General features: G+C 47.1%; 1 protein-coding gene across 8 annotated transcripts in view; it reads left to right on the top strand.

Moving 5' to 3' along the window:
* EPB41L4B (erythrocyte membrane protein band 4.1 like 4B) overlaps nucleotides 1-20,084 on the top strand; it is a 130,080-nt gene extending 109,996 nt beyond the window's left edge. For 2 of the 8 annotated variants that reach the window (XM_046657966.1, XM_046657958.1), the window contains exons 21-26: nucleotides 62-242; nucleotides 2,121-2,198; nucleotides 8,617-8,733; nucleotides 11,610-11,678; nucleotides 16,928-17,073; nucleotides 18,278-20,084. In XM_046657966.1, the coding sequence (XP_046513922.1) occupies nucleotides 62-242; nucleotides 2,121-2,198; nucleotides 8,617-8,733; nucleotides 11,610-11,678; nucleotides 16,928-17,073; nucleotides 18,278-18,347 (661 nt within the window). In that variant the 3' untranslated portion in view covers nucleotides 18,348-20,084. Of the gene's footprint in view, nucleotides 1-52; nucleotides 243-2,120; nucleotides 2,199-8,616; nucleotides 8,734-11,609; nucleotides 11,679-16,927; nucleotides 17,074-18,277 lie in introns of all 8 variants that reach the window. The other 6 variants (XM_046657948.1, XM_046657938.1, XM_046657991.1 and 3 more) reach the window with 4 other exon arrangements.
* The last annotated feature ends 4,979 nt before the right edge of the window (nucleotides 20,085-25,063 follow it).

The following is a 25,063-nucleotide window of genomic DNA, read 5'->3' as shown; positions in this document are numbered from 1 at the left end:
CACCCCACAGCCTGTTTGTTATTGTAATGAGCAGAGCTTCATGTGCTTTTAGTAACCGCAGTGATGAAGACGACCTCCCTCCAGATCTGGCCGAGGCAGTAGGAGCGACCACGACTCCAACCACAAACACCACCGCGGCCGCCACCACACAAGTCTCAGCACCGCTGGTGTCCCCCCAGGTCCGCAAAGTCAGCTCGCCTCAGAACTCAGACGGCAAGGGCCAGCTCTCCCCAGGGGCCAAGGTAGGGAAGAAAGCCCCGCGGAGCAGCTGTACTTGCCGGGAATCCAGTATAAACTTGGCATGCGGCATCCCGGATGCGTTTAAATTTTGCATAATCGACTCTGGGAACACCTAAAACACCAGCAATAAACCACCAAAGCAGGTTTTTTATATAACCTGTCCCCAAAAGATAAGCTAACCATTTATGAGAGACAAATAGTATAATAAACCACGTACACTGTACTTGAAAGAAAATTTAAGAGATGGTTGAGGGCAATTTTGATTTTAGAATACCATCCCTACATAAGCTATTACTCCACTGCAAAGACAGAAGGCAAAAAGTGGGTTTTTCCCCCATAATTGAAAATTTGGAGGAGTGAAAACATGGACATGTCCCCATCCCGTTCCTTATAGTGGATAGCCTGTTAATAGTTTGAAAATGGGAAATAGTATTCTATTTGTCAGTTTGAAATGTCAGGAAATTGCCCGCGATGTGAATGGGCTGTGACAAAGGCCTCACACAGGACACTTCTCTTGGTTTCCTTTGAGTGACCCTTAGCCGGGGTCAGTCTTCAGCAATTAGTCCAAATGTGGCTTAACCTGTCGCTCTCCCAGCAGATGCCCAGTCAAAGGCTGCCTGGTTCATGGGCCCACTGAGGAACAGTGTCTGCATGGGGCGGGGGCCCTGAAGGCAGGACCAGAGCCCCAGACTCTGTTCCCAGCTGCTCCTTTCACGCGTCTTATGGCGGCTTGAAACGAGCAGGCGCTCCACAGCCCTTGTTTCTCCAAGTCTCAGTTTCCTCCTCCTAAAAATGGGAATAAGACCTGCTACGCTGCCCAGCTCAGGGGCGAGTGGCAGGTCTAGTGGAGGGTAAAGGGCTTTTGCAAACTGGATGCCCGAAGCTTCTGCGGCTTCACGGTCACAAATCCTGGTGGTGAGGTAATTCCTGGTTCCTCTCAGTAACAACAGTCCAGGCCCACATCCTGCCTGACCAAGGCCAGTCTTTCACTGAGTCCCTTCCTGGGGTCTCTGGGAACACCTCTGTGTTCCCCAGCAGGAACCCGGCCGAGCCTCTCAGCGGGTGACTGGCCCAGACTGAGGCTCCAGCTTTTCTGTAGATCCCCTCCTGGTAATTAGAGTAGGGTTCCCCCCGCTGTGCAGAGTCCCTCGTACTGCTTTGTCCCAAGTGTGGGCACAGGCTCCCATCATCTGGATAAACCACCCACGGTTAAAACCAAGCGGGAACATTTACGCAACAGAAAGGACTTCAGTGGGGATGCAGGTGACATCCTGCCAGAGGCCACAGGGCTCCCTCTCCTGGCCGTCTCTCTCCTTAGGGCCCTGCTTGCCTCAAGTTGATGGGGCTTGTTTTTTTCCCACAAAGGGTCTCAAGGCCCCCATGCTGCTGAGACCTCAGAGCAAGAGGAAAAAAAATTTTCTAAAAAAATGAACGTGATTTTCAGAAGTACCACTCTCCCCTAAAGATCTTCCTCATTCTTGTCCGGATGAGTCCAGCACCTTGAGGCCTTGACCCTCCTGATCCAGGATGGAGGCTTTGTTCTCTCTTTATATATTCAAAGGATCCTTGAAGTGCTTCTTCCCCAAAAGACCAGTCAAAGAGCACTCAAAGCATTTAAGAAAAATTGTTTGCAGCTTCAAGAGAGATGGTTCCCCATCCTACACCCTGCTTGTCCCCATTAAGGTTTCAGAAAAAATTGGGGGTTCGGTCTCAACATCTCGCACACTGCTGAGCAGGGAACTCTGGGGGGGATTGGCGTGATAGTGAGTTCGGTGTTAGAAAGGGGGGAGAGGAGAGGTGGGGAAGCTCTGTGCCTCCTGGTGAAATTCCGCATCAGTCTGGAGCTGTCACTCACCGGGATGTCTTTGTCTGCCTTCTAGAGCCCCTCTAACCGAGGAGGTGCGTTCACCTTGGAGCCGGGCGATCTCCTGATGGATTTCACAGAAGCCACTCCTCTGGTAAACTTCCCATTTTGCTAAAACCAGAAAAGCCACAGACCATAGAAACATCTTGGCAGTGGGACAGAAGGACAGAGGTGGGCATCACTGTTGAGAAGGCTCTTCCTCTTGTCCTGCTCACAGCCTGAAGGCTCAGGAAGCAGCTTTCTTCAAGGGTTTGGGCATCATGGGGACCCTCCAGCTCACAGAGCCCTGAGGGAGGGCAGGTCTCCCCTTCCTCCGATGGTGGCTGCAGGGGTCCCGCCCCCACCTGTCTGCTGCTCCTCAAGCATCGTAGGGCTCCTTGGTCCTTGAGCCTTGGCTTCTTGGCATCCTGGGCTGCGCCCCGCACGCCTGCCCACGTCGCTTTCAACAACACGCTCAGGTCTGAAGCACCAGCTCCAGGCCTCATTGCAGCTTTCCAGGCCCCTCATGCCTCCCCACCATCCTCCATCCTCTGCATATAGGACTCCCCTTAGGGATGATGGCCCCCGTGGGACTCCTGTAGGTGAGAAACCCCTTCGGGGGAGAGAGAACTGAACCAGGAGTCACACAAGCCAGACCTGGCTCCAATCTCCTTCAGAGCCTTGTCATCGGATAGTTGCTGTCAAATAAGGATGTCATTGTTTCCCTGTCTGCCTAAGACCGTTATAAGGATCCCAGGGGAGAGAGAGAGCGCTTGCAGAATAATATAAAGCACCATAAATATGTGTAAGATATTATTGATATTATTAGATGCCACAGGCAAACTTGGATATATCTTTGGCTGGACTCAGCCTAATACCCAAGTGTACCGGAGCATAAATCATGGTCCACAAATGTGGGATGTGAGCCAAGTCAAAAACTATCTCCTGAGAGCCTACTGTGTGCGGCTCTGGGAGTGAGCAGGGCAGCTCGAGGCTGGAGCGGAGTCAGGTTGATAAAGGGCCGTGATGGACAGATGGGCGGTGCAGAAGATGCTGAGGGAGAAGCCAGCAGTGGGAGTCGTTCAGGACTGGCTCGCTGGAGGAGGATGTGGTGGATGGGAAGAATTTCTGGAAGGCTCTCAAGAGGGGACAACTGAGGCAGAATGCTGCCCAGGCTTTAGGAGTGATCTCGGCTCCTGCCTCAGCTGGCACAAGGACCTCACTTGTGATTTATACAGTTGTGCTTGTCGCCTGGAGAGTTGGTATAGTCTGAGAGCTTTGAGTCAGCGCCTCTGGATAAGCAGCTGAGAACTGAGGGCCTCAGTTACTCCCTTCCCGTGTTTGAATAAATGGAGCCGACTTATTCATGACCTCCTTGTTAGAAAAATTGCCAAGATAGGATAACCCAGAAACAGAGGGCATTCCCTCATCACCTCATCGCCCCTTTGCACAGAGAGGGAAACTGAGTCCCAGAGTGGGGTAATTACAGTAATTACCCAGGGACTGAGCTGCGGCTGGAACCCACGTGTTCTGGCTCCTTCTCTGGTCCTCTTTGCATCCAATTGGCCTAAATCCGGCCTCCTCCTTAGAGAACTTGCCACTTTGGAGAAGAGCAATGCCTAGAAGAAGGTCTGTGTTTAAAGCATGCCCCAGATGGGAAAGTAGAACAAGGGGCATGGAGGAAGGGACAGCAAATTAAGTGACCTGGACCACAGCATCCCACTGAGGGTCCTAACTGAGGCCTTCACTCCTAGGCAGGCCGTGTTGTGGGAGACGGAAGCTGGGGCAGCAATCTGAAGACATCCAGTCCAGCTAGAGGGCAGCATCTTTCACGGGGACCTGAGAACTCCTAGGGTACAGGGCCGATGAAGGCCAAAGGGGAGAAAGTTAAGCTCCAAGTTCCGTGCTGAACTTGGCCTGGCAGGAATAGAAGCCAGCGGGAGAGAGATCTCCCTGAGTTAGGCTCTTAAGCAACTTCCAGGCTGCTGCAACGTGCTACCATTAATGCCATAAGAGAGTCTATGTAAACTACCACTGCTGTGGGACCCAGTGCCTAACCCTGTCTGGGGGCACTAGGAAAAGAAGACTTCATGGTGCTCGGGTTTTTAAGTATGAGTAGGAGTTTGCCAGATGGAGGAATAGACTGAAGCCTTCTATGAAGAAGATACAGCATGAAGCAAAATACTGAGTATTTATTAAAGGGTCTGGTGGATGTGAGAACTAGGATTAGTTTACAAAGAAATGTATCTTGGCTTTGATGGGAGCGATGGGATTCCCTTAAAGACCGTTGTGTGGTGAATCCAGCTTGTAGGTTTAATTGCCCCATCTTTTCTTTATGTGAACATAACAGACTGAGATTAGAAAGGAAGCAGCTGGCAGAGACCCAGAGGTCCTCCTATCTGGGGTGCCAATGCCTGCCAAGTGACTGTCCAGCCTCTCGTTGTGCCCCTCCAGCAACAGGGAGCTCATTCCTTCTCCCCAGGACACTGGTTCCATCTCTAGGCTGCTCTGACAGGGTCCAGTACAGGATCCAAGGTGCTGCACCGCCCAGGCACAGGACAGCTGAGGTCCTTGTACTACACGGCTCCCCACTTCACAGCTGAAGTTGGCAGTGAATGCATGTTCTCAGGATGAAGCATCCTTCGTCTTGCTTGTGTGGATTTGAGGCATGAGTGTGCATTCACTCAGAAAGTATGCTGGAGGGCTGGTACTTTGGTGAGAGCCCACTCCATTTTGGATTTTCCTTGGCATCATTGTCTTTGACCTTACTGCACTCCAGGGTCCTGTCTCTGTGGGTGCGGAATGGGCCCAGAGAGGAAGAGGGACTCCGGCAGCCTGCTTCTCGCTGTATCTGGTCTTCTTCTCTCCGCTCCTCCGTCTGCTGCTCCCAGCATCATAGAGATGCAAGCTGCAGCGCTCTCGGCACTCTTTGTTGGGGTAGTGGCGGGGCATGGCGTCTGTATCTCAGAGGACAGCCAGGGAGAGACTGGACTTAGGGTCTGGGGCTGGATGAGACTCCTAAAGCCACATCACCGCCCTGGTCCCTCGGGCCAGAGCTGGAAGGACAGGGAGCTGGAGAGGCAGGAGTGGGGCAAATTTTCTTGCTTTCATTCAACAACGTTTCCCCAAGACTCTATTGGAACAAGTTCAACCCGTATGACTCTCGCCCCTTGTAATAATGTCTCTGTGTGGAGTGACTTCAAAGGAGCATAGTCCAAACGGCCGAGAATAATAAAAAGATTCAATCTTGAACTGGCATCCTTCAAAATAATGAATGAAGATTAAATTCACAGCTCTGGGTAACACTTCTTGAATCTCTTTTTGCTTAATTCCCTTCACCCTGCACTACCCCAAGGACTTTCGTCCTCAACCTCTCCACAAAAACATTCTTTCCAGCTTCACTCTCCTAGTGTTTTTTTCTCCTTTTTCCAAATCTTTTCTCCTCCAGTCCCCGGCTCTTTTATTATGTAGCTCAATTTCGCAGTCTAAGTTCTACAACCTCTGTGGCTTTGTTGTCCACTCATTCCCAGAATCTGCATCATAGACTAAATGATCAGATGGGATTTCTGCCTGGGATGAGAGAGGTGGGGGGTGAGGGTGGGGAGGGAGGAAGGCAAGTGATGAGGACAGCACCTGCTCTCCATCTGGTTCTCCCTTTGGGGTGTGAGTGTAAGCATGTGCACGGAAGTTGTTGGTGTTGATCGAGTGAGGGGTGTTGGAAGGAAGGTACAGTTGTAGATCAATAATGTTGACCTAGGAACGCAGAATCCCGCCCCCTACTCCAGGTCTGTCGTGCCAGCTTCCCTTTCCAGCTCACAGAGACCATAAACACCCATGCCTTCTGTGTTCCCAATGCTTTCTCTTTGGGGCTTGTCCCTCCCTGATCCCTGTACTTCATGGACCACTCACCCAGCTGCAAAGCAGAGCTGGTCAGAACCCAGGTCTCTCCTCAGTCAGGGAACATTAGTCAAGAGTTGACATGTCAGGGAAGAGATTGGGCTGGCCAAAGGAAGACTGTGTAGGGCACAGAACGGGCCCGGGGTTGGGTGTCAGAGGAACAGGGTTTCTATTCGTCTCACTAACTTTGTTACTTTGAACCTCATTCCATCGGGAGGGCTAACATTTAATCTCAAGTCAGATCAGGGGGGCCTCCTCAGTCTCCCTAGGGTTTCAGTCATGTTCTTTGGGGCACAAGAAGATAAAGGGAAGTCGATTTAGTTTGTGATGTCGTCTGTTTGCTGATACATCTCGGACACTCTCTGCTGCTCTCGTGCCCTTTCTGGGTGGGTGGGAATCGCTGTCCTGCTGGGATGTGAATTCCTGTCTGCTAGACGCACCACACGGCCATCCTGCTCCGGGGCCTGCCACCTCCCCTCCTCTACCTGAACAGACGGCCCAGGTCCTCTCTGCTCTTTCATCCTGTTCCCCAGCCTCAGCTCAGGGATGAGGGGCCCAGGGCTCCTTTGCTCAGTCTCACTAGTGTCTACCCCTCATCTCTTCCCCTCAGATTTTTCCCCCCATCCTCAAACTGGCAACCTCTATTCTCATCTGGATGTTGAAGAAAGCTTACACCTTTTCATCATCATCTGTCTATGCCAAAATCTTTCTGTTCCCCAAAGAGTCAGATTTTGAAACTCAGAAAGCCAAGTAGAACCTTAGCAGCCTGAATGTAGAAATACCCAAGGAGGAAAGGAAATATCAGGAGAAAAGTATACATTTCAAAAGAGTGTCTTATTACATGTGTAATGTTATTTCTTGTTCATTTACTAAGAGCCAAGGGTGTGGGAGCCCCAGGAATGTTCTTTTGTTTAAATCCACTCATATGCATATTTAGAAAGGTCAGAAATGCTTGTGGGATGGATCAACACTTCTTTACTGTGAAAGTCCAATGCTGGGCAAAGGCTTAAGTCATTCATTATAATCTTCCGTTCAGACACTGGTTGCCAGTACACGTTTGACCTCTACGCAGTATGTCTGTGTTTCTTGGTCATTTATACCAGCTTTTATCTTCTTCAAAAAGCGCATGTTGAGTGCCTGCTGTTATCTGCAGAGGCAAAGACCTCATGCTCTGGGGTCCCTGGTGTAGTTGGTCTGGTTGGGGCATCGATGCATTGGGGCAGTGGTGGGAAATGAACCTGGAGGACAGGCGGGAGCCAGGTTCACGCAAGCCTTAGAAACCATCCTGTGGAGTATAGCATTTATCCCGAGGACCAGAGAGAGCAGTGGGGGGACTTTACCTAGGCTGGGGAAACTTAACTGCGGGTGACTAATATGGACTCACTTGTTTCTGAAGAATGAGTTTAGAAGCAATCAACAAAAGAGTCTAGACGCATGGCTTTCAACTTTGCAAATGCAATTTCTGCATCTCCCAAATTTGAATAGTAAAATGAGGCTGTTGTGAAGGCCATTGTGAGAAAATGGTTGTCAAAGCCCCTTGGAAATTGTCCAGGACCGCACCGTGGTAAAGAGGAGGGAGGTGGATCAGTTTGGAAACAGAAAAGAGACTTGCCATTTTCTTGATCATTTTTTGATGAAACTTACCCGGAAGCTGTACTTGATTCGTTATGGCAGAATCATACCGACTACTTAAGGAAACTCTCGAGCTAAAAGGTGTGTGTATTTATTTTCTGGAGTGAATGGTCCCTCCCTGAAACCCAAACTAACCTCGTCAGTGGCCCCCTCTCCTAACATCAGAGCATTCTCTCTTCACCATCCTCATCCTCACCAGCACAAGCTGTTGGATCTCTGCCGGGTGCATGGCTCTATAAAGGGCTGGGGCGGGAACCTGGTATCCCAAGTGACATGGCATTTTCTCACAATGCTTGGTATCTTCCAGCTAAGCGGCAAAGTACGCTAGTGCCAATACGAGACGCCAAGGCCTGGGCCCATAGGTATGGGAGGGGGATCAGAGCCAGGACGTTTTCTGAACACAGATCAAGAGCCGTGACAGATGAAAACTTAAAGTCTGTGTCCCTCCTTGCTAATATGTCTCTTTCCTGGTGCTCTCTTTGGACAACTACTCACCTATACACCATAATGCGGGTGCAGGAGGCACTGGGCATAGAAGGCAAACACTCTTAAGTGTGTAGCCACTCCTCATATGGCCCCCATGGCCAACCTCACTAATTCATCACAGCTTTCTTTCTGGCTTGACTTGGGCAATGCTTCAGAATCCCCAACAACATGCCAGGAAGCCACTGCCAGTCCTGGGCAGCTGGCGCAGGAGATGGCCCCTACCTGCCAGCCCCGGGAGTGGGGTTTTGATGTATTGTTCTGCTCAGATAGTGAGAAGACTGATGAGGGCCAGAGAAGAGGAGAGAAGGCGGAGAGAGGGGGGAGGCGGGAGGGACTAGAAGCCAGTTGGCCGGAGGCTGGAAGGAGGCTGCGGGTGAGGCTGGCTTGCCAGCAGTCTGAAGTTGACAGATCCGTCTTGCACTGTGCTATCTTTCTCTCCTTCCCCGCCCTTATCTCCTTCTCCTCTTCCTCCCCTCTCACCACCTCCTCCTCCCCTTCTCTCCTCTCCTCGTGAGCAGGCAGAGCCCGCCAGCGCCCCCCACTGTGCCCACTCTCGCTGTTCTCCTCCACTCTCTCTCCCCATGAAGGAAGAGACCACTGGAGTTTGCATGCACCCTCCAATCAAAACGAGGCTGGTAGGTACCCTGGCAGGGAGAGGGGCCTGGCCAGGAGAGGTGAGGCGGGCAGGAGCCACCAGCCGGCGGCCCCGTGGGTGTGCACGAATGCCAGACCTCCAGAAGAGCCCGGCTAACAGGTGCTCTCCCTCCAGGATGGATGCAGAGTTTGGAGTCCAGCCCGCCCTGGTCAATCTGGGACATGCGGCTGTGGTCCTGTCCTTTTGTCTCTAGGTCTCAAGAACCAGGAAGAGTTTGTTTTCCTAGAGCTTTGATGAGCATAGATGCTTTTCTCAGAGATGAAATCTTAGTTGCATTTCTATTGAATATAAAGACTTTTAACTTGTCTTTTCCTGCTATTTATCCAGATCACAATATGAGTATTCCATGATGACTTGAAAGGAATCGCCCATAATCCCAACCTAGCACAACTTTTTTTCATTTTTGCATGTTTCCTTCTAATATTTATTCATATTCATTCGTAGTTCTACGTCGTTAAATCGTAGTATCTGTATCATGTCCTGTTTTTCTCTTCTCACTTTAATGTTGTGTTGTTTCTCTCTTGTTCTTGCTGCATTCTATGACTGTTTGTGTTCCATCAAGTGAATGGTCCACCATTTACATAACAGATTCTTTACAGCAGGCCGTGTGCTTTGTTTCCAGTTTGTCACTATTCAAGGGAACACATATAGTTTTTGCATCAGGTATTTGATTTTCTCAGGCTAGACTCTGCTGGGTTCAATATTGTGCCTTTGGGCTTGTTCCCTTTCTAAAGTGGTTACACCAAGTGACAGCACCATCAGAAGAGTGAATATTGGGGCCAGCCTGGTGGCGTAGCAGTTAAGTTCACACGCTCCGCTTCGGTGGCCCCGGGTTCACCAGCCCGGATCCTGGGCGCGGACCTACACACCGCTCACCAAGCCATGCTGTGGCAGGTGGCCCACATATAAAGTAGAGGAAGATGGGCACAGATGTTAGCTCAGGGCCAATCTTCCTCAAAAACAAAAACAAAAAGAGTGACTATGCTCTGCCACAGTGGAGCAACACAGAATGTAACTGTTCAAGTATATTTTTCTTATTTAGAGCAGGTGTAAAATAATTCTTTGAAGTTGCCAGCTTTCATGTTTCTTTGATATAGTAATCAGCCTCTTTCCCCCTTCTACTTCATGATGGTCTGAGAGTCTCATCTGTACGTTACTTTTCACTTTGCTGTTGGTCTCAGAATACCGTGTCGAACCATTAGGCCACGTGAGGAGAATGTGCCACAAGGCTTCCCCCAGAGTCCTCCCCTTGCTGTGCTCCAGGCGGCCACTACCCGCAATCTAAGTGGACACCTGAGTCTCTGGGAATCTTGAGATGTTTAAAGAGACTGAAGAGAGTTTGGGGAAGTGGTGCAGGCTTGGGCTGGACATCTCAGTGCACATAGCAAGGACATTGTCATTCCCAGATCGGTCGGGTTGAGACCTACTCCACTCACTCAGAACCTCAGAAGACTTGGTCTGGTCTGATGTGTTCTTGCTCATGCCCACCTTACCCCCCATTAGAATGACTCAAGGGCCTCAAGTCGCTGTTCCAGGGTCTATAGGCAAGACCCTGAGAGACACAAAGGCTATTGCCAAAGGGCAGGGGTGGCCTTGTCGGCTGCAGCCCTCTGGTGGCAGGTGGCACCCTGTGCGTTCACCAGCAAATGTGCAGGCGGTTTCTGCACCCGGAGGCTGCAGACAAAGCTAGTGCCAGAGTCATCAGGCCCCTGAGCCTGCTGGCAGTCCTCTTGGCTGACTTAAAGAAATAGTTTCCCCCATTCCCCAAAGCCTCCAGGATGCCAAAGACAAAATGACCAGAAAGAAAGAAATGGAAGCAAAGGCTCTTTTTGGCCACCCACGGCTACCTGATCATGCTGGTGCATCCGCCCTCTTTCAGACCAGCCCTGCACTGCAACTACGCCCTACACTAGGCTCTTCCCGTCACCCTGCCTTCGCTTCCCAAAGGCCACGGTGGTAGGATTCTCACATGCTCACATGGGTTCTTCTGAGGTTTTCCTCTATTATCAGAGTTTACAGGCAGCCCAACAACTGAAGTGAACAGACAGGTTATACTTTCTGGCCTAATTAGTCTGGGCCACCTGATACACTATCCACTGTGATAGACTGTGTCCCAGGATGTGACCTCTCGCAGCCTCAAGTCCATTCCCCACAGCTGCAGAGGCCGTCAGCAGCCACCCCCCGCAGCCCTGGCCTGCCTCATTATACACCTCGATCATGGCCTTTTGTGGATCAGGCCATGCATAGGGCCCCGCATGCCTTGGAGGCCCAAGCAGACCCAGTGATAGGGGTTCCAGGGCGAGGTAAGTGTGCGGTGCCCTACAAATATGACTCCAGCCTGTCATTCCTGCTGAGTCCCAGCCCTACAGTACAACGGGCACAGATACAACAGCCAGGCAACACTCCCAAGGGACCCTTTGTGTATTTCCTTTCACAAGCAATGAAGGCTCTGTGTGTGTTCCCTGGATCCTACAATTGTTTTAAAAGTGCCCTGCCAAAGATTTCCAAACTTTGTTTTCTAATCTAAAAGTAACACTCTAGGAGCCAGCCAGCAGGCGGCATAGTGGTTAAGTTCGTGTACTCTGCTTTGGCAGTCCAGGGTTTGTGGGTTCGGATCCTGGGTTCAAACCTACACACTGCTCATCAAGCCATGCTGTGGTAGCATCCTACATACAGAAAATAGAGGAAGGTTGGCACAGATGTTAGCTCAGGGACAATCTTCCTCACCAAAAAATAAATAAATAAAAACAGCAAGAAGGCATGGAAAAACAGAAATCCTAGGAAAACACAATAGAGAAAGAATAAAAATATTAGTTAAAAAAAAAAGTAACACTCTTCTCTTTCTCTTTTTTGAAGATAAAAACATTCCCGGCTGATACAGTGACCCCGTTTCCTGATCCTTTCATTACAGGGCCACAGTTTACCGTAAGTAGATCCAGAAAACCGATCTGTGTTTTAAGACATTGTTCCTGTGTGGCGTGATTTTCTGTGGAATGCCAGGCAGCAATGTCAGCAGCTTCTTTTGATGACTGGGAACTCTGTGAGGTTGGGAAGGGTTTGGGGTCTGCATCTTAGTTATTTTATTTTGTTTGATGGAGGTGAGCTTCATACATCATAAAATTAACCATTTTAAAGTGACAATTCAGTGACATTTAGCACATTTGGTGTGGTGCAACTACTACCTCTATCTCATTCCAAAACATCTTTATCACCCCCCCCTAAGGAAACCCTGTACCCATTAAGCAGTCACACCCCATTTCCCTCCTCCCTCTGGCCCCTGGCAGCCACCAACCTGCCTTCTGTGTCTGTGGGTTTACCTACTTTGAATATTTCATATAAATGGAATCTTATAATATGTGACCACTTGTATCTGGCTTCTTTCACTCAGCACAGTGTTTCTGAGGCTCAGGCATGTTGTAGCATGTATCAGTAATTCATTTCTTTTTATGGCGGAACAGTATTTCATCGTACATCTATACTGCAATTTGTTGATCCATTCATTCATTGATGGGTATTTGGGTTGTTTCCACCTTCTGGCTATTGTAAATAATGCTGCTGTGAACATGTGTATACACGTGTTTGTTTGAGTCCCTGTTTTTGATTCTTTTGGATCGGATCTGCATCTTGAAAATGATGTGATCTTAAGTAAGTCACTTTACCACTCTGAACATCAGTCTCCTCTTATTTAAAGAGGAAACAATGATAAGGATATCCTCCTTTTATCTGGTTGGGGCAAGAATCAACAGGGATACAGAACTTGAAAGTACTTTACCAACCACAGACCATCCCACAAATGTCAAGTGCAGTTGCTATTTCTCAAGGCTGGAGAGGCAGGTGGTGTAATTAACAACAGCAAGTCGTCGTGACAACCGGCACCCTGTTACCACCTGTCTGTGTGGCTGGGCAGCCTACTTCAACTCTGCAAATGGCTGAAATGGTTTTAAACATTTTAATGTGGTAGTTGCCTCATCTGCAAAATGAGAGAGTTTGGTGATTTTCAGGCTTCTTTTCAGCTGCTCAACTCTTTTCTTTAAATGAAAGCTTCTGCGGAAGCCGAATGGAGCCGAAGTGGGGAGTTCAGCATTCCTCCTCTTTCCTCTCACCCTCTCCTCCTTTTAGGGATCAGGGTTTACAATTCCTAGAACTAAGTGATCCTTGAGTCTCCTTCCTAAGGATTTCTGGCCAATCTGGAGGATCTGATCCACGAGGTGGCCTAGGGACAGCTCTAAGTGCAGTCTCATAAGCTGGATGACAGTCACTACCTGAAGTGACTTCAGCCACATGGAGAGGGAGGGAATGGGTGGTGGCTGATTCAGATTTCAGAGGACAAACAGAGATGGGAAGCTGTCCAGCAGTCCAGGCAGAGGCAGAAATAGGTTCCTAGAGCAATCCAATTTGAGGGTCATGAGATGCTTTTAGCACCTGCCTCTTAAGAACCAGAGGGCAGAGACACAGGGCCTGCGCCAGGCTGTTAAATGCTACTGCCCCAACGTTCGTCCCACCTCTGCAGTTTGCTGGGCACAGCGCCGCAGCTGAAGCTCTGGCTCTACTTCCCTCAGGAGGCCATGGCGGGCCCTCTGGCCTCCTGCCCAGCCTTGGCAGTACCATGAGACACCCAGGGAAGCCCTTCCTGAAAAGCTGGGGGCCGAGATGGAACAGGAAGCCAATGTCAGAAACCACGCTCGGGCTTTTAAGAACTGGGCAAGAGTGGCTGGAAGGCAGTTGGAGTGGGCAGGAAGAACAGCGTGAACCAGAGTCCTGGGATGAAATGAAAAGGGACTGAAATGAAAGCCAGTGGGACTAGAACGCAGAGAGCAAGGGACTGGGGCACGAGAGGAGGAAGGGGAGGAAGGCAGGGGAATATCATAGGACAAAACTGTGCTCAGCCTTGGAGGCCACAGTAGGGATTCTGATCTGTATCCTAAGAGCAAGGGGAAGACTTTGAAAGGCGGTGACAGGGCAGGTGCATTGGAAATGATCCCGGTGACAGCAGTGGGAGGACTGTTGGGTCCAGGCAGAGTGGATTCAGGACAGTAGTCTGGAAATCTAGGACAGCAGTTCAAAGGAGAGAGGGCAGAGAGCTTGACCCAGATGTCTGGGTTTTGATGGTGGAGTTGAAGAAAAGTGCACAGATGGGGAAGATATTTAGGAGGTTGGAAAGAAATTGGATTGGATGAGAGAGGCAGGGTCAAAAATGACTCCCAGATTTCTGACTTGCAAAATGTGGGTCCATTCACTGAGTTAAGGAATTCTGAAAGAAGACTGGATTGGGAAGGATAATGAGTTTGCTTCTGGTGATGATGTGTTAGAAATGCCTTGGACACATCCAGGTGGAAACGATGCATGGGCAATTGACTATCCGAGTCTGTAATTCAGCAGAGAGGGCTGGATTGGAGATAACAATTGGGGAGTTACCAACAGCTGGGTGGTAAGGGACGCCAAATTCATGGGCTTCAGCCTCCTAATTTTCTCACCTCTGTATGTCATGTTCTCTTCTCCTCCCCACCAAGGTCAAGACACGTGACCTTGCTGCAGGGGAGTCCTCTCCACAGGCCTCCAGACCTGTCCCGGCCACAGTCACGGGGGAGTTTAGTAGCTCCAGGGAACAGTGCCCAAAATTGGTCTGATAATTGATGGAGCATTGACCTTGGGCCTGGTTTCAACAACGGCGCTCCTTGCTTCATCCTAAGACCAGTTTCTGCCTTGCATTCAGGCCTGTTAACTGGGTCCTCGCTTGATGCTCAGCCGAGGGCCTTGGTCCACCTAGCATGAGAGCCCCCGGCTGGTGCTGGGCAGACTTCTGTCCTGAGTTCTTCTTCCTAGCCTGGGTCTGTCCTTTTGTTATCTGCTCTGTTCTGGCAAAAGTTCATTCACTCATTCATTCATTTCTTCGTTCGACAAGTATTAAAAAGACGAGTACTCAGGGTTAAGATTTAATATCAGTAATGTTCGCTGCTCCCCAAGGTCATTCTTAAGTGAAGCTGCCTTTTTTTTTCGCCTTGAGTACATGGTGGGGAAGAATACAATGCCTGCTAGCACAGTTTGGTGCCACTGCCTTGAGTCATGCAAAGGCCCTTTTACTCACCATCACCTTCATGCCATATTTCCCTGTTTTTCCAAAAAGAATCAAAAATGACATCGAAAGTCCAACCTCCACCCACTTCACTGAAGCAACGAAATAACTTCTTCCCCCACTCCTGGGTTGGGACGGATGGGCTACGTCATGCTTTAAAATGACAAATTGAATTTCCTACTCGCGCTGCGTGTCTGTCACGGGTAGGCTGAGGGCTCTGCTCTGCATTGTCCCCTTTCTGGGACTCAGGCTAATGGAGCAGCTGCCCTCTGGAACATTGCTAGTCACAGTGGCAGTGGGGAAAGAGAGCTGATAAATCACCAACTGGCTCTTAAATCTTTCAAGGGAGATGAAACATGGCAGCAAAGCGAGGCGCATGGCCATGCCTAACTTCAAAGTGGGTGAGGAAGTGCAAATCTCTACCACGTGCCTGGAATGGGATGAGCCAGAATTATCTGGGGAACCACACAAGCGGCTGCTACAGCCCAGCATTTGTGAAGGCTCTTTGTGCAAACATCATGTGCTGTGCATCACATGCAAACATCACATAGAACTGCGGGCCGCCCCTGCTCAATTCTTGGGCATCGCTCCATCCCAGGGCGGGTCAGTTCTCTCTCTGGAGACAGGTGTAAAACAAACAGGGGCTTGCATTTCTCAGCAAGAGCCTTTCAGGACGCCTCAAAGCTAAACCTCGTCCCATTGCTCAAGCCGGATACACCCTCACAGAACTACAACTGTACTTGGTATTTTCAGTGGTTTTCCATGTTTCCCCTGGAGGGACAGCTCATCTTCTGTCTATTGCTAAGAATACACTGCTCATTTGATGATCAAAGCCTCTTCTTTAGAAAGCCATGTGATAAAAATCTCCAAGTTTAGAGCCAGGTACTAGCATAACAAATCAAATTATAAAATATATAGCTGGTATCAAAAGAATGTAAAACAAAAAGTATGCATAGAAAAAATATTGTGAGGAAATATACTGACAACAACAGTAAGGGATTATGGAATTTCTTCATTTATTTACTTTTAGTGATCTTTTAAGTTTTCTGTGTAAAAGTAATAAGCATATCTTGCTTTGTAATGAAAACGACAATAAATTATCCTCTCTAAATGGGGCAGAATATCCTAGACCAGTAGTTCTCAAACTTTACTGTGTATCAGAATCATCTGGAGGTCTCATAAAAAACACAGTTTGCTGCATTTCATTCCCAGACATTCTGGTTCCAAAGGTTTTGGATGGAGCCTGAGAATTTGCATTTTTACCAAGTTTCAGGATAACACTGGGGCCAGTCCTGTGGCCCAGTGGTTAAGTTCATGGGCTCTGCTTTGGGGGCCCAGGGTTTTGCCAGTTCGAATCCTGGGTGCAGACCTAGCCCTGCTCATCAAGCCAAGCTGTGGTGGCGTCCCACATAGCAGAGCCAGAAGGACCTACAACTAGAAAATACAACTATGTACTGGGGGGCTTTGGAGAGAAGAAGAAGAAAAAAAGAAGATTGGCAGCAGATGTTAGCCCAGGTGCCAATCTTTAAAAAAAAAAAAAAGGATAATGCTGATGCTGCTAGTCTGGGGACCATACTTTGGGAACCACTGCTATAGTGCTGAAAGACACCACTTATGGAGTCAGCTAATCCTGATTCTAAGTACTGTTTCTTAATACTTACTGTGTGACTTTGGGAAGATTACTTAACCTCTCTGAGCCTCACTTTCCTTTTCCATAAAATCAGTTCTAAGACATGTGTTTTTCACCTTTTAAAATTTCTGAAATCAGAATGTTCATTACAATAGTGGGCGTGGCAAAGTTTGAATGGCCACATTTTTCTTTCTATGTGGCACTTGCAAAAAAAAGGTGCATCTTACAATTGATGGCGTCTAAGTTGTGATGAAATATGATCTCTGCCTTAAAGGATTGTCGAAAGGTAAGGTATGGAAGGTGCTTTTAGCATAGTGTCTGGCACAAAGTACAGTGATTTAACAAATGGCAATTGATTTTCGCTATTATTAAAAAATAACAGGAACTGTATGGTAAAGCTTCGGGAGCAGCGACAGTGTGAAAATGGAACCCAAATTGAGATTGATTTCCTCTCTTCCGTCTCCTCTCCAGGCAGACTTTAGAGACGGTAAATTACAGTGCTGTCCTGGCCAGTCTTCCCCGCTGATTCCAGCAGCGACCCTGAGGCCTTTGACAGAGACCGTCTCCACCGTGCAGACCATCTACACCCCTCGCAAGCCTGTCTCTCTGGCAGCCAGGTGGGTCAGACCAGCAGGTACCGGCGGGTGACTCTGGCGACAGGGAGACCAGGCACAGGCTCTAGATTCATGGTGTTTGGGACATTCACAACCCTCTTATTCATTCCTTCACTCATTTTTTCTGTAAGAACTTATTGAAATGTCTTCAAAGGCTATAGACAGTATCCTAGGTGCTGGGGATGTTCAGTGAAGAAACAGATAAAAGTCCTTCCTGCACGGAGTTTACGATTTAATGTTGGGGGAGGGGAGACAGACATTAAATGAGTGTGTGTCTGTGTGTGGTGTGTGTGTGTGACAGTGACAAGCGCTAGGGAGAAAAATAAAACCATGAAGGCAACAGGGCACGCTGGGCTGGCTTTCCTGAGGTTGCCTTTAAGCAGAAACCCGAAGGTGGTGAGGGGGCAAGTTGTGGATATTTGGGAAAAGAGTATACTAGCCAGAAGGAACAGCCAGTGCTAAGGCTTCTGAGGTGGAGTGTGCCTGGTGTGGTTAAGAAAGAACGAGGGGGCTGGTGTGGTCAGAGCAGAGCGAATGACAGCAGAGGAGGCCCATGAAGGTGCAGGTTGGGGTCAGTTTGTGTACAGCCTTGTTGGCCTTGTTGATTTTCTACCCTGAATGAGATTATTTAAAAACTCGATTGTGCTTTTAAAGATGTGTACTTCCCGTGTGTGTATGTGTGTGTGTGTGTGTGTGTGTGTGTGTCTAAACAGTGGAGATAGGCAACTGAGCCTTAGGGCCAAGAAGTCAGATACAACCTGTTAAAGCAGTCAATTTTCTTTCATTCAATTTTATTTATTAAAACATAGGAGGGAACTCTGGGAGAAGGTACGTATGAAACCAATTTAAAGCACGATTTAAAGAAATCTAACCCCTAGACATCTTCTCACTCATTCCAAAGACCATTCCCGAGAGGTTGCTATGCACCAGATCCTGTGCTAGGCTCTGCGGTTTCAGAGATGAATGACATATACATATATCGCCAGTCCCCTGATGAGGAGCTCTCAGTCTAGTGGAGGAAACCAACAGACAGCCGGACAATTTCAGGTCATTGCAGTGCTAGCAAATGTAAGGGTCCTTAAGGAACCGGAAAGAGAAAGTCAAGAACTGAGATCAAGAAAGAATCTGGGAGATGACACTTAAGCTGAGTCTGCTTTTGCAATTTTTGAGGGTTTATCTCACTATTTTGTCACCTACTCTTTTTCAGTGCAGAGACGCTCCGGCAGGAACTGGAGAGAGAGAAAATGATGAAAAGACTGTTGATGACCGAACTGTGACATTCTGTCCGTGTTGCCTGGAGGATGGCATGGTGCCTTCTGTCCGTTCTCATTCTTTGGGCTTCGTGTGCTCACTCTAGCACAACATACAAATGTGTGCCCCGTTCGCCCAGGTCTCCGTGGGTGGTTGAGGCCAACTTCTGGCTTGACTTTTATTGGAAAAGTTATTTTATGTCTCCTGAGTATGAGAGTTTTTCTACTACTCAATGTAGTTGAGACAGGATTTGCTAAGCCTAAGAGAAGAAAGATGGGAAAACGGGGATTCCTTTTCAGAAGTACCTGTGCGTATGTATCAGTAACCACAGGGGTTAACATACCGTGGAATCCTTTGCGATCAATCTCAACCATGTGATTTTGTATGACCGAAACTTGCACCAAGCTTTGACTGTTTGTTAAAGAGTCATTTTTAACGAGAGAATAATTCTTTACTGCTGGTTTTTCATTTACACTGGTAAATACACAGATCTTATAAAGTCTTTAACATTCATTTTTATTCTGACATGAGTAGATGAACTAAAAAAAGAAAGTTGCGATTATCAAGACTGAAGATACTTCGGCTTAATCTGAAATATGATTTAACTTGTGAATTTGTTGGATACCATATTATTTGGGATACATAGAATTTATCATTGAATCCAAAGTAGGAAATTATAGTTTAAACTGTCTAAAAATTCTTACGAGATTAAGATGATTCAATATCAGGATTCATTTGGGCGTTCCATAAAGGAAAATTATTTCTAAAGTTGATCAGTTCATGTCCTGTTGATAGAATCTTGACCAGAAGAAACTTTGCTCTCTTTTTATATAGTTTCAAGAAATGTGTTTTTAAATTTTTATTATGCACTTGAAAAACTTTGCAGGAATCAAGGAACCCCCTAACCACAGATTAGCCCTCTAAATGATTTCCCAAGCTTTCTAAATGAATGTGCACACATTTTTACGTAGCTATGATCAGTGTGTACATACTCTTTGGTTGTATTTCTCCACCTAACACATATCTCCTCTTTTCAACACAGATCCTGCTCTCATCAATTTGAATGTCTTTATGTCCAAGTAACATGGTTAACCTCACTTCTCCCCATTAATAGATATTTGAGTTACATCCAATTTTTCACTCTTATAAATAGTGCTGCTATGAATGTCTTTGTAAAAAAAAAATGATCCTTCCTTTGGATTCTTCCCTTGGGAATATCTCCAAAGAGGGATTACAAGGTCAAAGAGCATGGAGTATTTTATAGCTCTTGTTTCATATTGCGGGATTGCTTTCTAGAAAGATCCAGTCTCTGGGCTGGAAGGACCTTAAAGGTCATCTAGTTCAACCCCCCACCCCCTCTGAATGCTTGAATACCCTCTACAATTTATGATGCCACCAGCAATGTATAAGCATTTCTATTTACCAATAGCTCTGCCAGTATTGGGTTTTGCCGTTTTTATTTATTTTTGCTAGTTTAATAGGTGTGTATAGTTGTTCTTGAAAGATTGTTTTACTTCATTAGTTGCTACCAAGGCTGAGCACTTTTCCATGTGATGATTTACTAGCTGTATTTCCTTGTGTGTAAAACGTCCATCCATTTCTTATGACCACTTGTTAAGTGGAATTGATCTCGTATATTTGTATCAGAACTGTATTTTTATGTTGTATTGTATAGTTTGCTCTCCTGCCCCTATCCTGAAAACTGAATGGTGCCAATAATTTGATACTAATGATTATTAAAAAAAAAAAAGAGTAAAGCCTCATTTACTAGCATTGTTGTAAAATGAGGTACGTAAGCAAATATTCAGATAACAGAGGATTAACCCTTTAAGTGCTGAATCTTTAAAATTTTAATATTTTTTCGAGGGAAATCTTTCTAAAGTGTGTTACACACTTCCCTGCCTTAGTAAACAGAATAGACCGGAGAGTATATAAGCTTTCTTGATGAGTCATGCTCATCATTATAAACATCAGCCCCTCTTGTACCTTGGTGTTGTGCAGTGATGTCATCCGGAGCTAGCAAAATGTGCGAGGCTTGGCTTCGCTTTTCACAGACTATCGTGTTATTCTCATGGATGGGTTTTACTGTTGTCTGGTCTGACGGTGAAGCCATCTGGGGCAATTGTGGTGTTTGGGACCTCTGACCCCTATTCTACATGACCCCTGCTGTACTTGTAAAACAGCTTTAGCCGTTCTTTATCTCATGCACACAATACAAAATGTGTCCCTGTACAATACGGGGCAGATAGCTGTGTCTGGGGTGGTCACCTCTTGCCATTCCAGCACCTCCCTCTTCTAACCTACTTTCTGAGTCGTCTGCTCTCCACCACCTGCTCTCCAATGGGAACCTCCAGGGCAGTACTGAGGTTTTCTTGGGGCAGCCAGGAATCCAGTGTTGCACAGTGTCCAGTTGGTTTTGCTTCTAAGGAGGGATGCATGGGCTTCTTGGCCGCTATTTTTAGGAGGCTCTGAGCCTCCTGCTTCTTCCCCATGTCCCCCTGGGTTCACAGATGCATCAGAAGGTTGATGTCACTAAAGTCTGATCACAAACAAATCAGCTGTTACTGTATATGAAAACCCAGTACCTTTGGCAGCTCAACTCGAACCAGTAAAAATCAAGAGGATTCCACTGTTTCTGTAGTTGTCCTGGTTATTTGCCTACTTTAATGTATGATCGGTCCTTGGCATGGTGACCCAAGTAGATGACATTGTGTCCGGTGGATTCATAAGGACAAAAATGAATTGGTACAATCACTTCACCTTTTTTATAGAAACTTGAAACCAAAACAACAGCACCATATGGTCACACAACACACATCTTATGTCCAGGGGGAAAAATCAGCTTGCTGACATAATCATTCTAGAGCAAGGATTCCAAACAGTGGGCCAGACTCCTGGGGGCGGAGGGGGGGCGGATAGCGCAAGGGGCCTGGAAATCCTACAACCCACAGGGTTTGTGGACTGTAGACTGCAGAGGAGAGCCTTATGTTCGAAGAGGTTAAAAACTAGGTCCTGGAGCATTCAGCAGATCCCAGCTGAATGCACTCGAAATTTTACATGCCCAAAATAGCATAAGAATGTTCTGATATCATCTTTATCTTTCCTTCACCATCTCAAAGATCATAACTTTTAAAGCAATTGAAATAAAATTCACGTTTTTAATCATTTTAAAGTGTACAATTAAGCGGTTTTTAGTATATTCATAATATTGTGCAAGCATCACCACTATCTGATCCCCGAACATTTCCATCATTCCAGAAAGAAACTCCACAGTTACAGTCACTACCGAGCCTCCCCTCCCAGTATCCCCTAGCAACCCCTAATTTACTTTCTGTTTCTGGCTTTTTGTCTATGGATTTGCCTATTCTGGACTTTTCATATAAATGGAATCAGACAATATGTGGTCCTTTGTGACTGGCTTCTTTCACTTAACACGATGTTTTCAAGGTTCATCCGTGTTGTATTATACATCAACACTTCATTCCTTTTTATGGCTGAATAACAAACAATTGTATGGATATACCGCATTTTGTTTATCCATTCATCAGTTGATAGACATTTGGGTTGCTTCCACTTTGGGGCTATTATGTATAATATGAACATTCGTGTACAAATTTCTGTGTGAACAAATGTTTTCAGTTCTCTTGGGAGCTGGGAATAGCTGGGTCATGTGGCAACTCTAGGTTTAACTTTTTTAAGAGCTGCCAAGATCACAGGTTTTATTTCTTAAGTAATCAAAAGTGAAAAACCACACACACTAGCCAGTTGGAAGCAGGGGCAAATCTGTTACTGGTCAGATATGGAGATCCATCACTGATTCGGGGGAGTTTTTTATAAACAGTAAAAAGTTGTTTAGAGAAATGGTTTTGATGAGAAGAGAAAATAAAAGTGCTGTCTTTGTTTTAAAAATGAAAATGAAATTAAACTCAGGTTCATTTCTAAGTTCTTGTTTGAATAGCCAGCTCTTCTTCAGCCAGTGGTCTCAGAATGTTCAGGGAAAATTCCTCCCCTAAAAATGTACACGAAAGAGGAAACCACAGTATTTCTTGGCCGCTCTGTGTATTCACATCGCTGGGGAGCCGAGGGTGTCTGCAAAACCTGTGATGCAACATAGAGGGAGATATGTGCTGAGGGGGGAACAGGTCTCTCTCTAGGGCTCAAATCTGGTGAGAAAACACAAAGAATACGAAAATCCCAAAAGGTAACTTAAATGGCTGGGAGAGAACCCCATGAAAGGAAGCAGCCAAGTCAGTAAGGAATTGGAAACCAGAGAAGGCTCAGAGGCCCTGGGGAGGCATGCAGACTTTGAGTGACCCAGGAAAGCTGTGGGTATTCTCCCTAGAAAAATCCATGCAACATAACATTATTCCAACACTCACATAGGATCCTCACACCATCCCTGAAGCCCACTATGGCCCCCTTTCAGTCCACGGACCCCAGATCCCTGATCATGGGTAGATCATAGAAATCCACAGATTACCTGCAAGCCTCATTTAGGCTGTGGTTGCAAACCCTCCTCCAACAACCCCGTCCCCCCACACTCCTCTCACATCCTCTGCAGAGGAAAAAAAGCCCACATGGTTTTCTCAGACCAATTTACCTGGAGAAGAATGACTTGGTTTTCCTTTGCCTTCTATCTGGCACCATCACCGTTAATTGTAGTAATTGAAGTGGGAATAAAAAATAAATAGGTGACAGCTTGGATTCCCAAAGCAGAGAATCAACTGAAGTCTGAAGTCCCATGCTTCTCTTTTTTGTCTAAACGTTGGTCCATTTAAAACCGACCATACCTTTCCTGGTGAAGAGGAAGAGAAGAAAAGAATTTAATTTTTAAGAATAAGTGTTTTTTTGTTGAAGGATTACACTATAATCAATCAATTGGCTTTTTGGAATTTTAGAATTTTATGCATTGCAAAGCTATGTTTTTTGGGGCAGAAGTGTCTTTGTTTTTATTTTTAAGTAATTATAGTTCATTTTACCTTCTTCAAGCAATAAATCTGATCTATTTCTTGCAACAACTGGTATATCAGGAGACCTAGTGAAGCCCAAGGTTTTCATGAATTACACTTGATTCAGCTGTCAGGATAAACATGTGTTTTGTTTTTTTTTTTTTGAGGAAGATTAGCCCTGAGCTAACATCTGCTGCCCATCCTCCTCTTTTTGCTGAGGAAGACTGGCCCTGAGCTAACATCTGTGCCCATCTTCCTCTACTTTATGTGTGGGACGCCTACCACAGCATGGCTTGCCAAGCGGTGCCATGTCTGCACCTGGGATCCAAACTGGTGAACCCTGGGCCTCTGAAGCTGAATGCGCTAATTTAACTGCTGTACCCTGGCTGGCCCCAAGGATAAACATGTTTAAACTCCAATTGGACAACCCACCATCGGGGTCAGTTGGTACCCAATAGCAAACACGTGACCTCTGGCTGGCACAACACTACTCACTATGTGGACAGCAGTATCCTCTCTCATCACCCTGGGCCAAACAGGGTTGAGATACTAGTTTCCTTTTGAATATTTGTATTACATAATCTTATGCATATTCATTCATGACTTTATAGCATTGAACGCTATGGATCCTTCCCTCTATCGTGTTACCTAATTTTCACTGCCATCAGGAAGGTTACTGGTCACCACCCTACACAGTCTGACTTCTGGGCCTGCATTTGGAACCTCTATGCTTTTCTGCCTCTATAATTAATTTTCTTTGTTTATGCAATAAAACAAAATAAAAAGAAATAAAAGAAGGAGGCTAAAATGCTGGCTCTGCAAATCCAGCATAAACAGAATTGTGTCCATGTTTTCTAGTAGAAAACAGCTTAGCAGTCTGAATGTGTTATCACTCCAAAACCGTCATTAGAAAAGAACTACGGGGCCTGGCATGTAGTAAGTGTTTGTTGTGACTAAATGGATGGCTGAGTAAACAACCAAAAGTGAACCGCAAGTGACAGGAATGAATGTGAGAAAGCTGAGGATTCAGCATGGCCATCAGACACGGTCCCGGCCTGCCGAGGCCTGCTGCGTGCTGGCTGTGGGGAAGCAGGGAACCGGTTGCCTGGTTTTGAAGAGGGCGGGTTATGCAAGGGCACTGGCAGCCGCTGCCGATTGCACACTCCAAAAGTCTGGAGAGGAAGCAGATGAATCGAGTCCAAAGAGCTGCGTTCTAGTTTCCCGCTGGCTCTAGGCATCTCAGTTTACCTATCTATATAGTGGGGATCTTGCTATTTCAACTTCCTTCTGTGATGATCCCAAGAAATAACGGGTATAGTAAGTGCTTCCAAAAAGTGCTGGCACAAGGCAGGGGAAGGCAGCAATTCTAACAGGGTGTGTGCAAGGTAAACCCTCCAGGGCAGCACTTCTTCAATTTGAACGTGTATTGGGGTCTCCCAGGGATCTGGGTTAAATGCAGATCCTGATTTATGTGTCTGCCTGGAGTCCTGAGATTAGTGATGCTAAGAAGCTCTCAGCGGAGGTCGATGCTGCTGGTCCGCGGACCACGTTCTGAGTAGCAAGAGTCTAGGAGAGCCAAAGCTGGGTGGTCTGTCCGAGACTCCGGGAGGGAGGGGGGAGAAATGGGAGAAAGGACGGAGGAAGGGAAGCGGCTCAGAAGGAGAGTCGGGGCCAGGAGGAGAAGATGCTAGGAGGAAGGGGGAGACTTCGGGCCGCAGCGAGGATGCGCAGAGCCGGGCGGGGAGGCGGCGGGCGCGGCGGCTGCGCGGTTGCGCGGGCTGCGGGCGGGGGAC

The sequence above is a fragment of the Equus quagga genome, chromosome 1 (assembly GCF_021613505.1).
Source record: "Equus quagga isolate Etosha38 chromosome 1, UCLA_HA_Equagga_1.0, whole genome shotgun sequence".
Classification (NCBI taxonomy): Eukaryota; Metazoa; Chordata; class Mammalia; order Perissodactyla; family Equidae; genus Equus; species Equus quagga.
The sequence above is the reverse complement of the archived record's forward strand: the minus strand, read 5'-3'. Positions and strand labels throughout refer to the sequence as shown.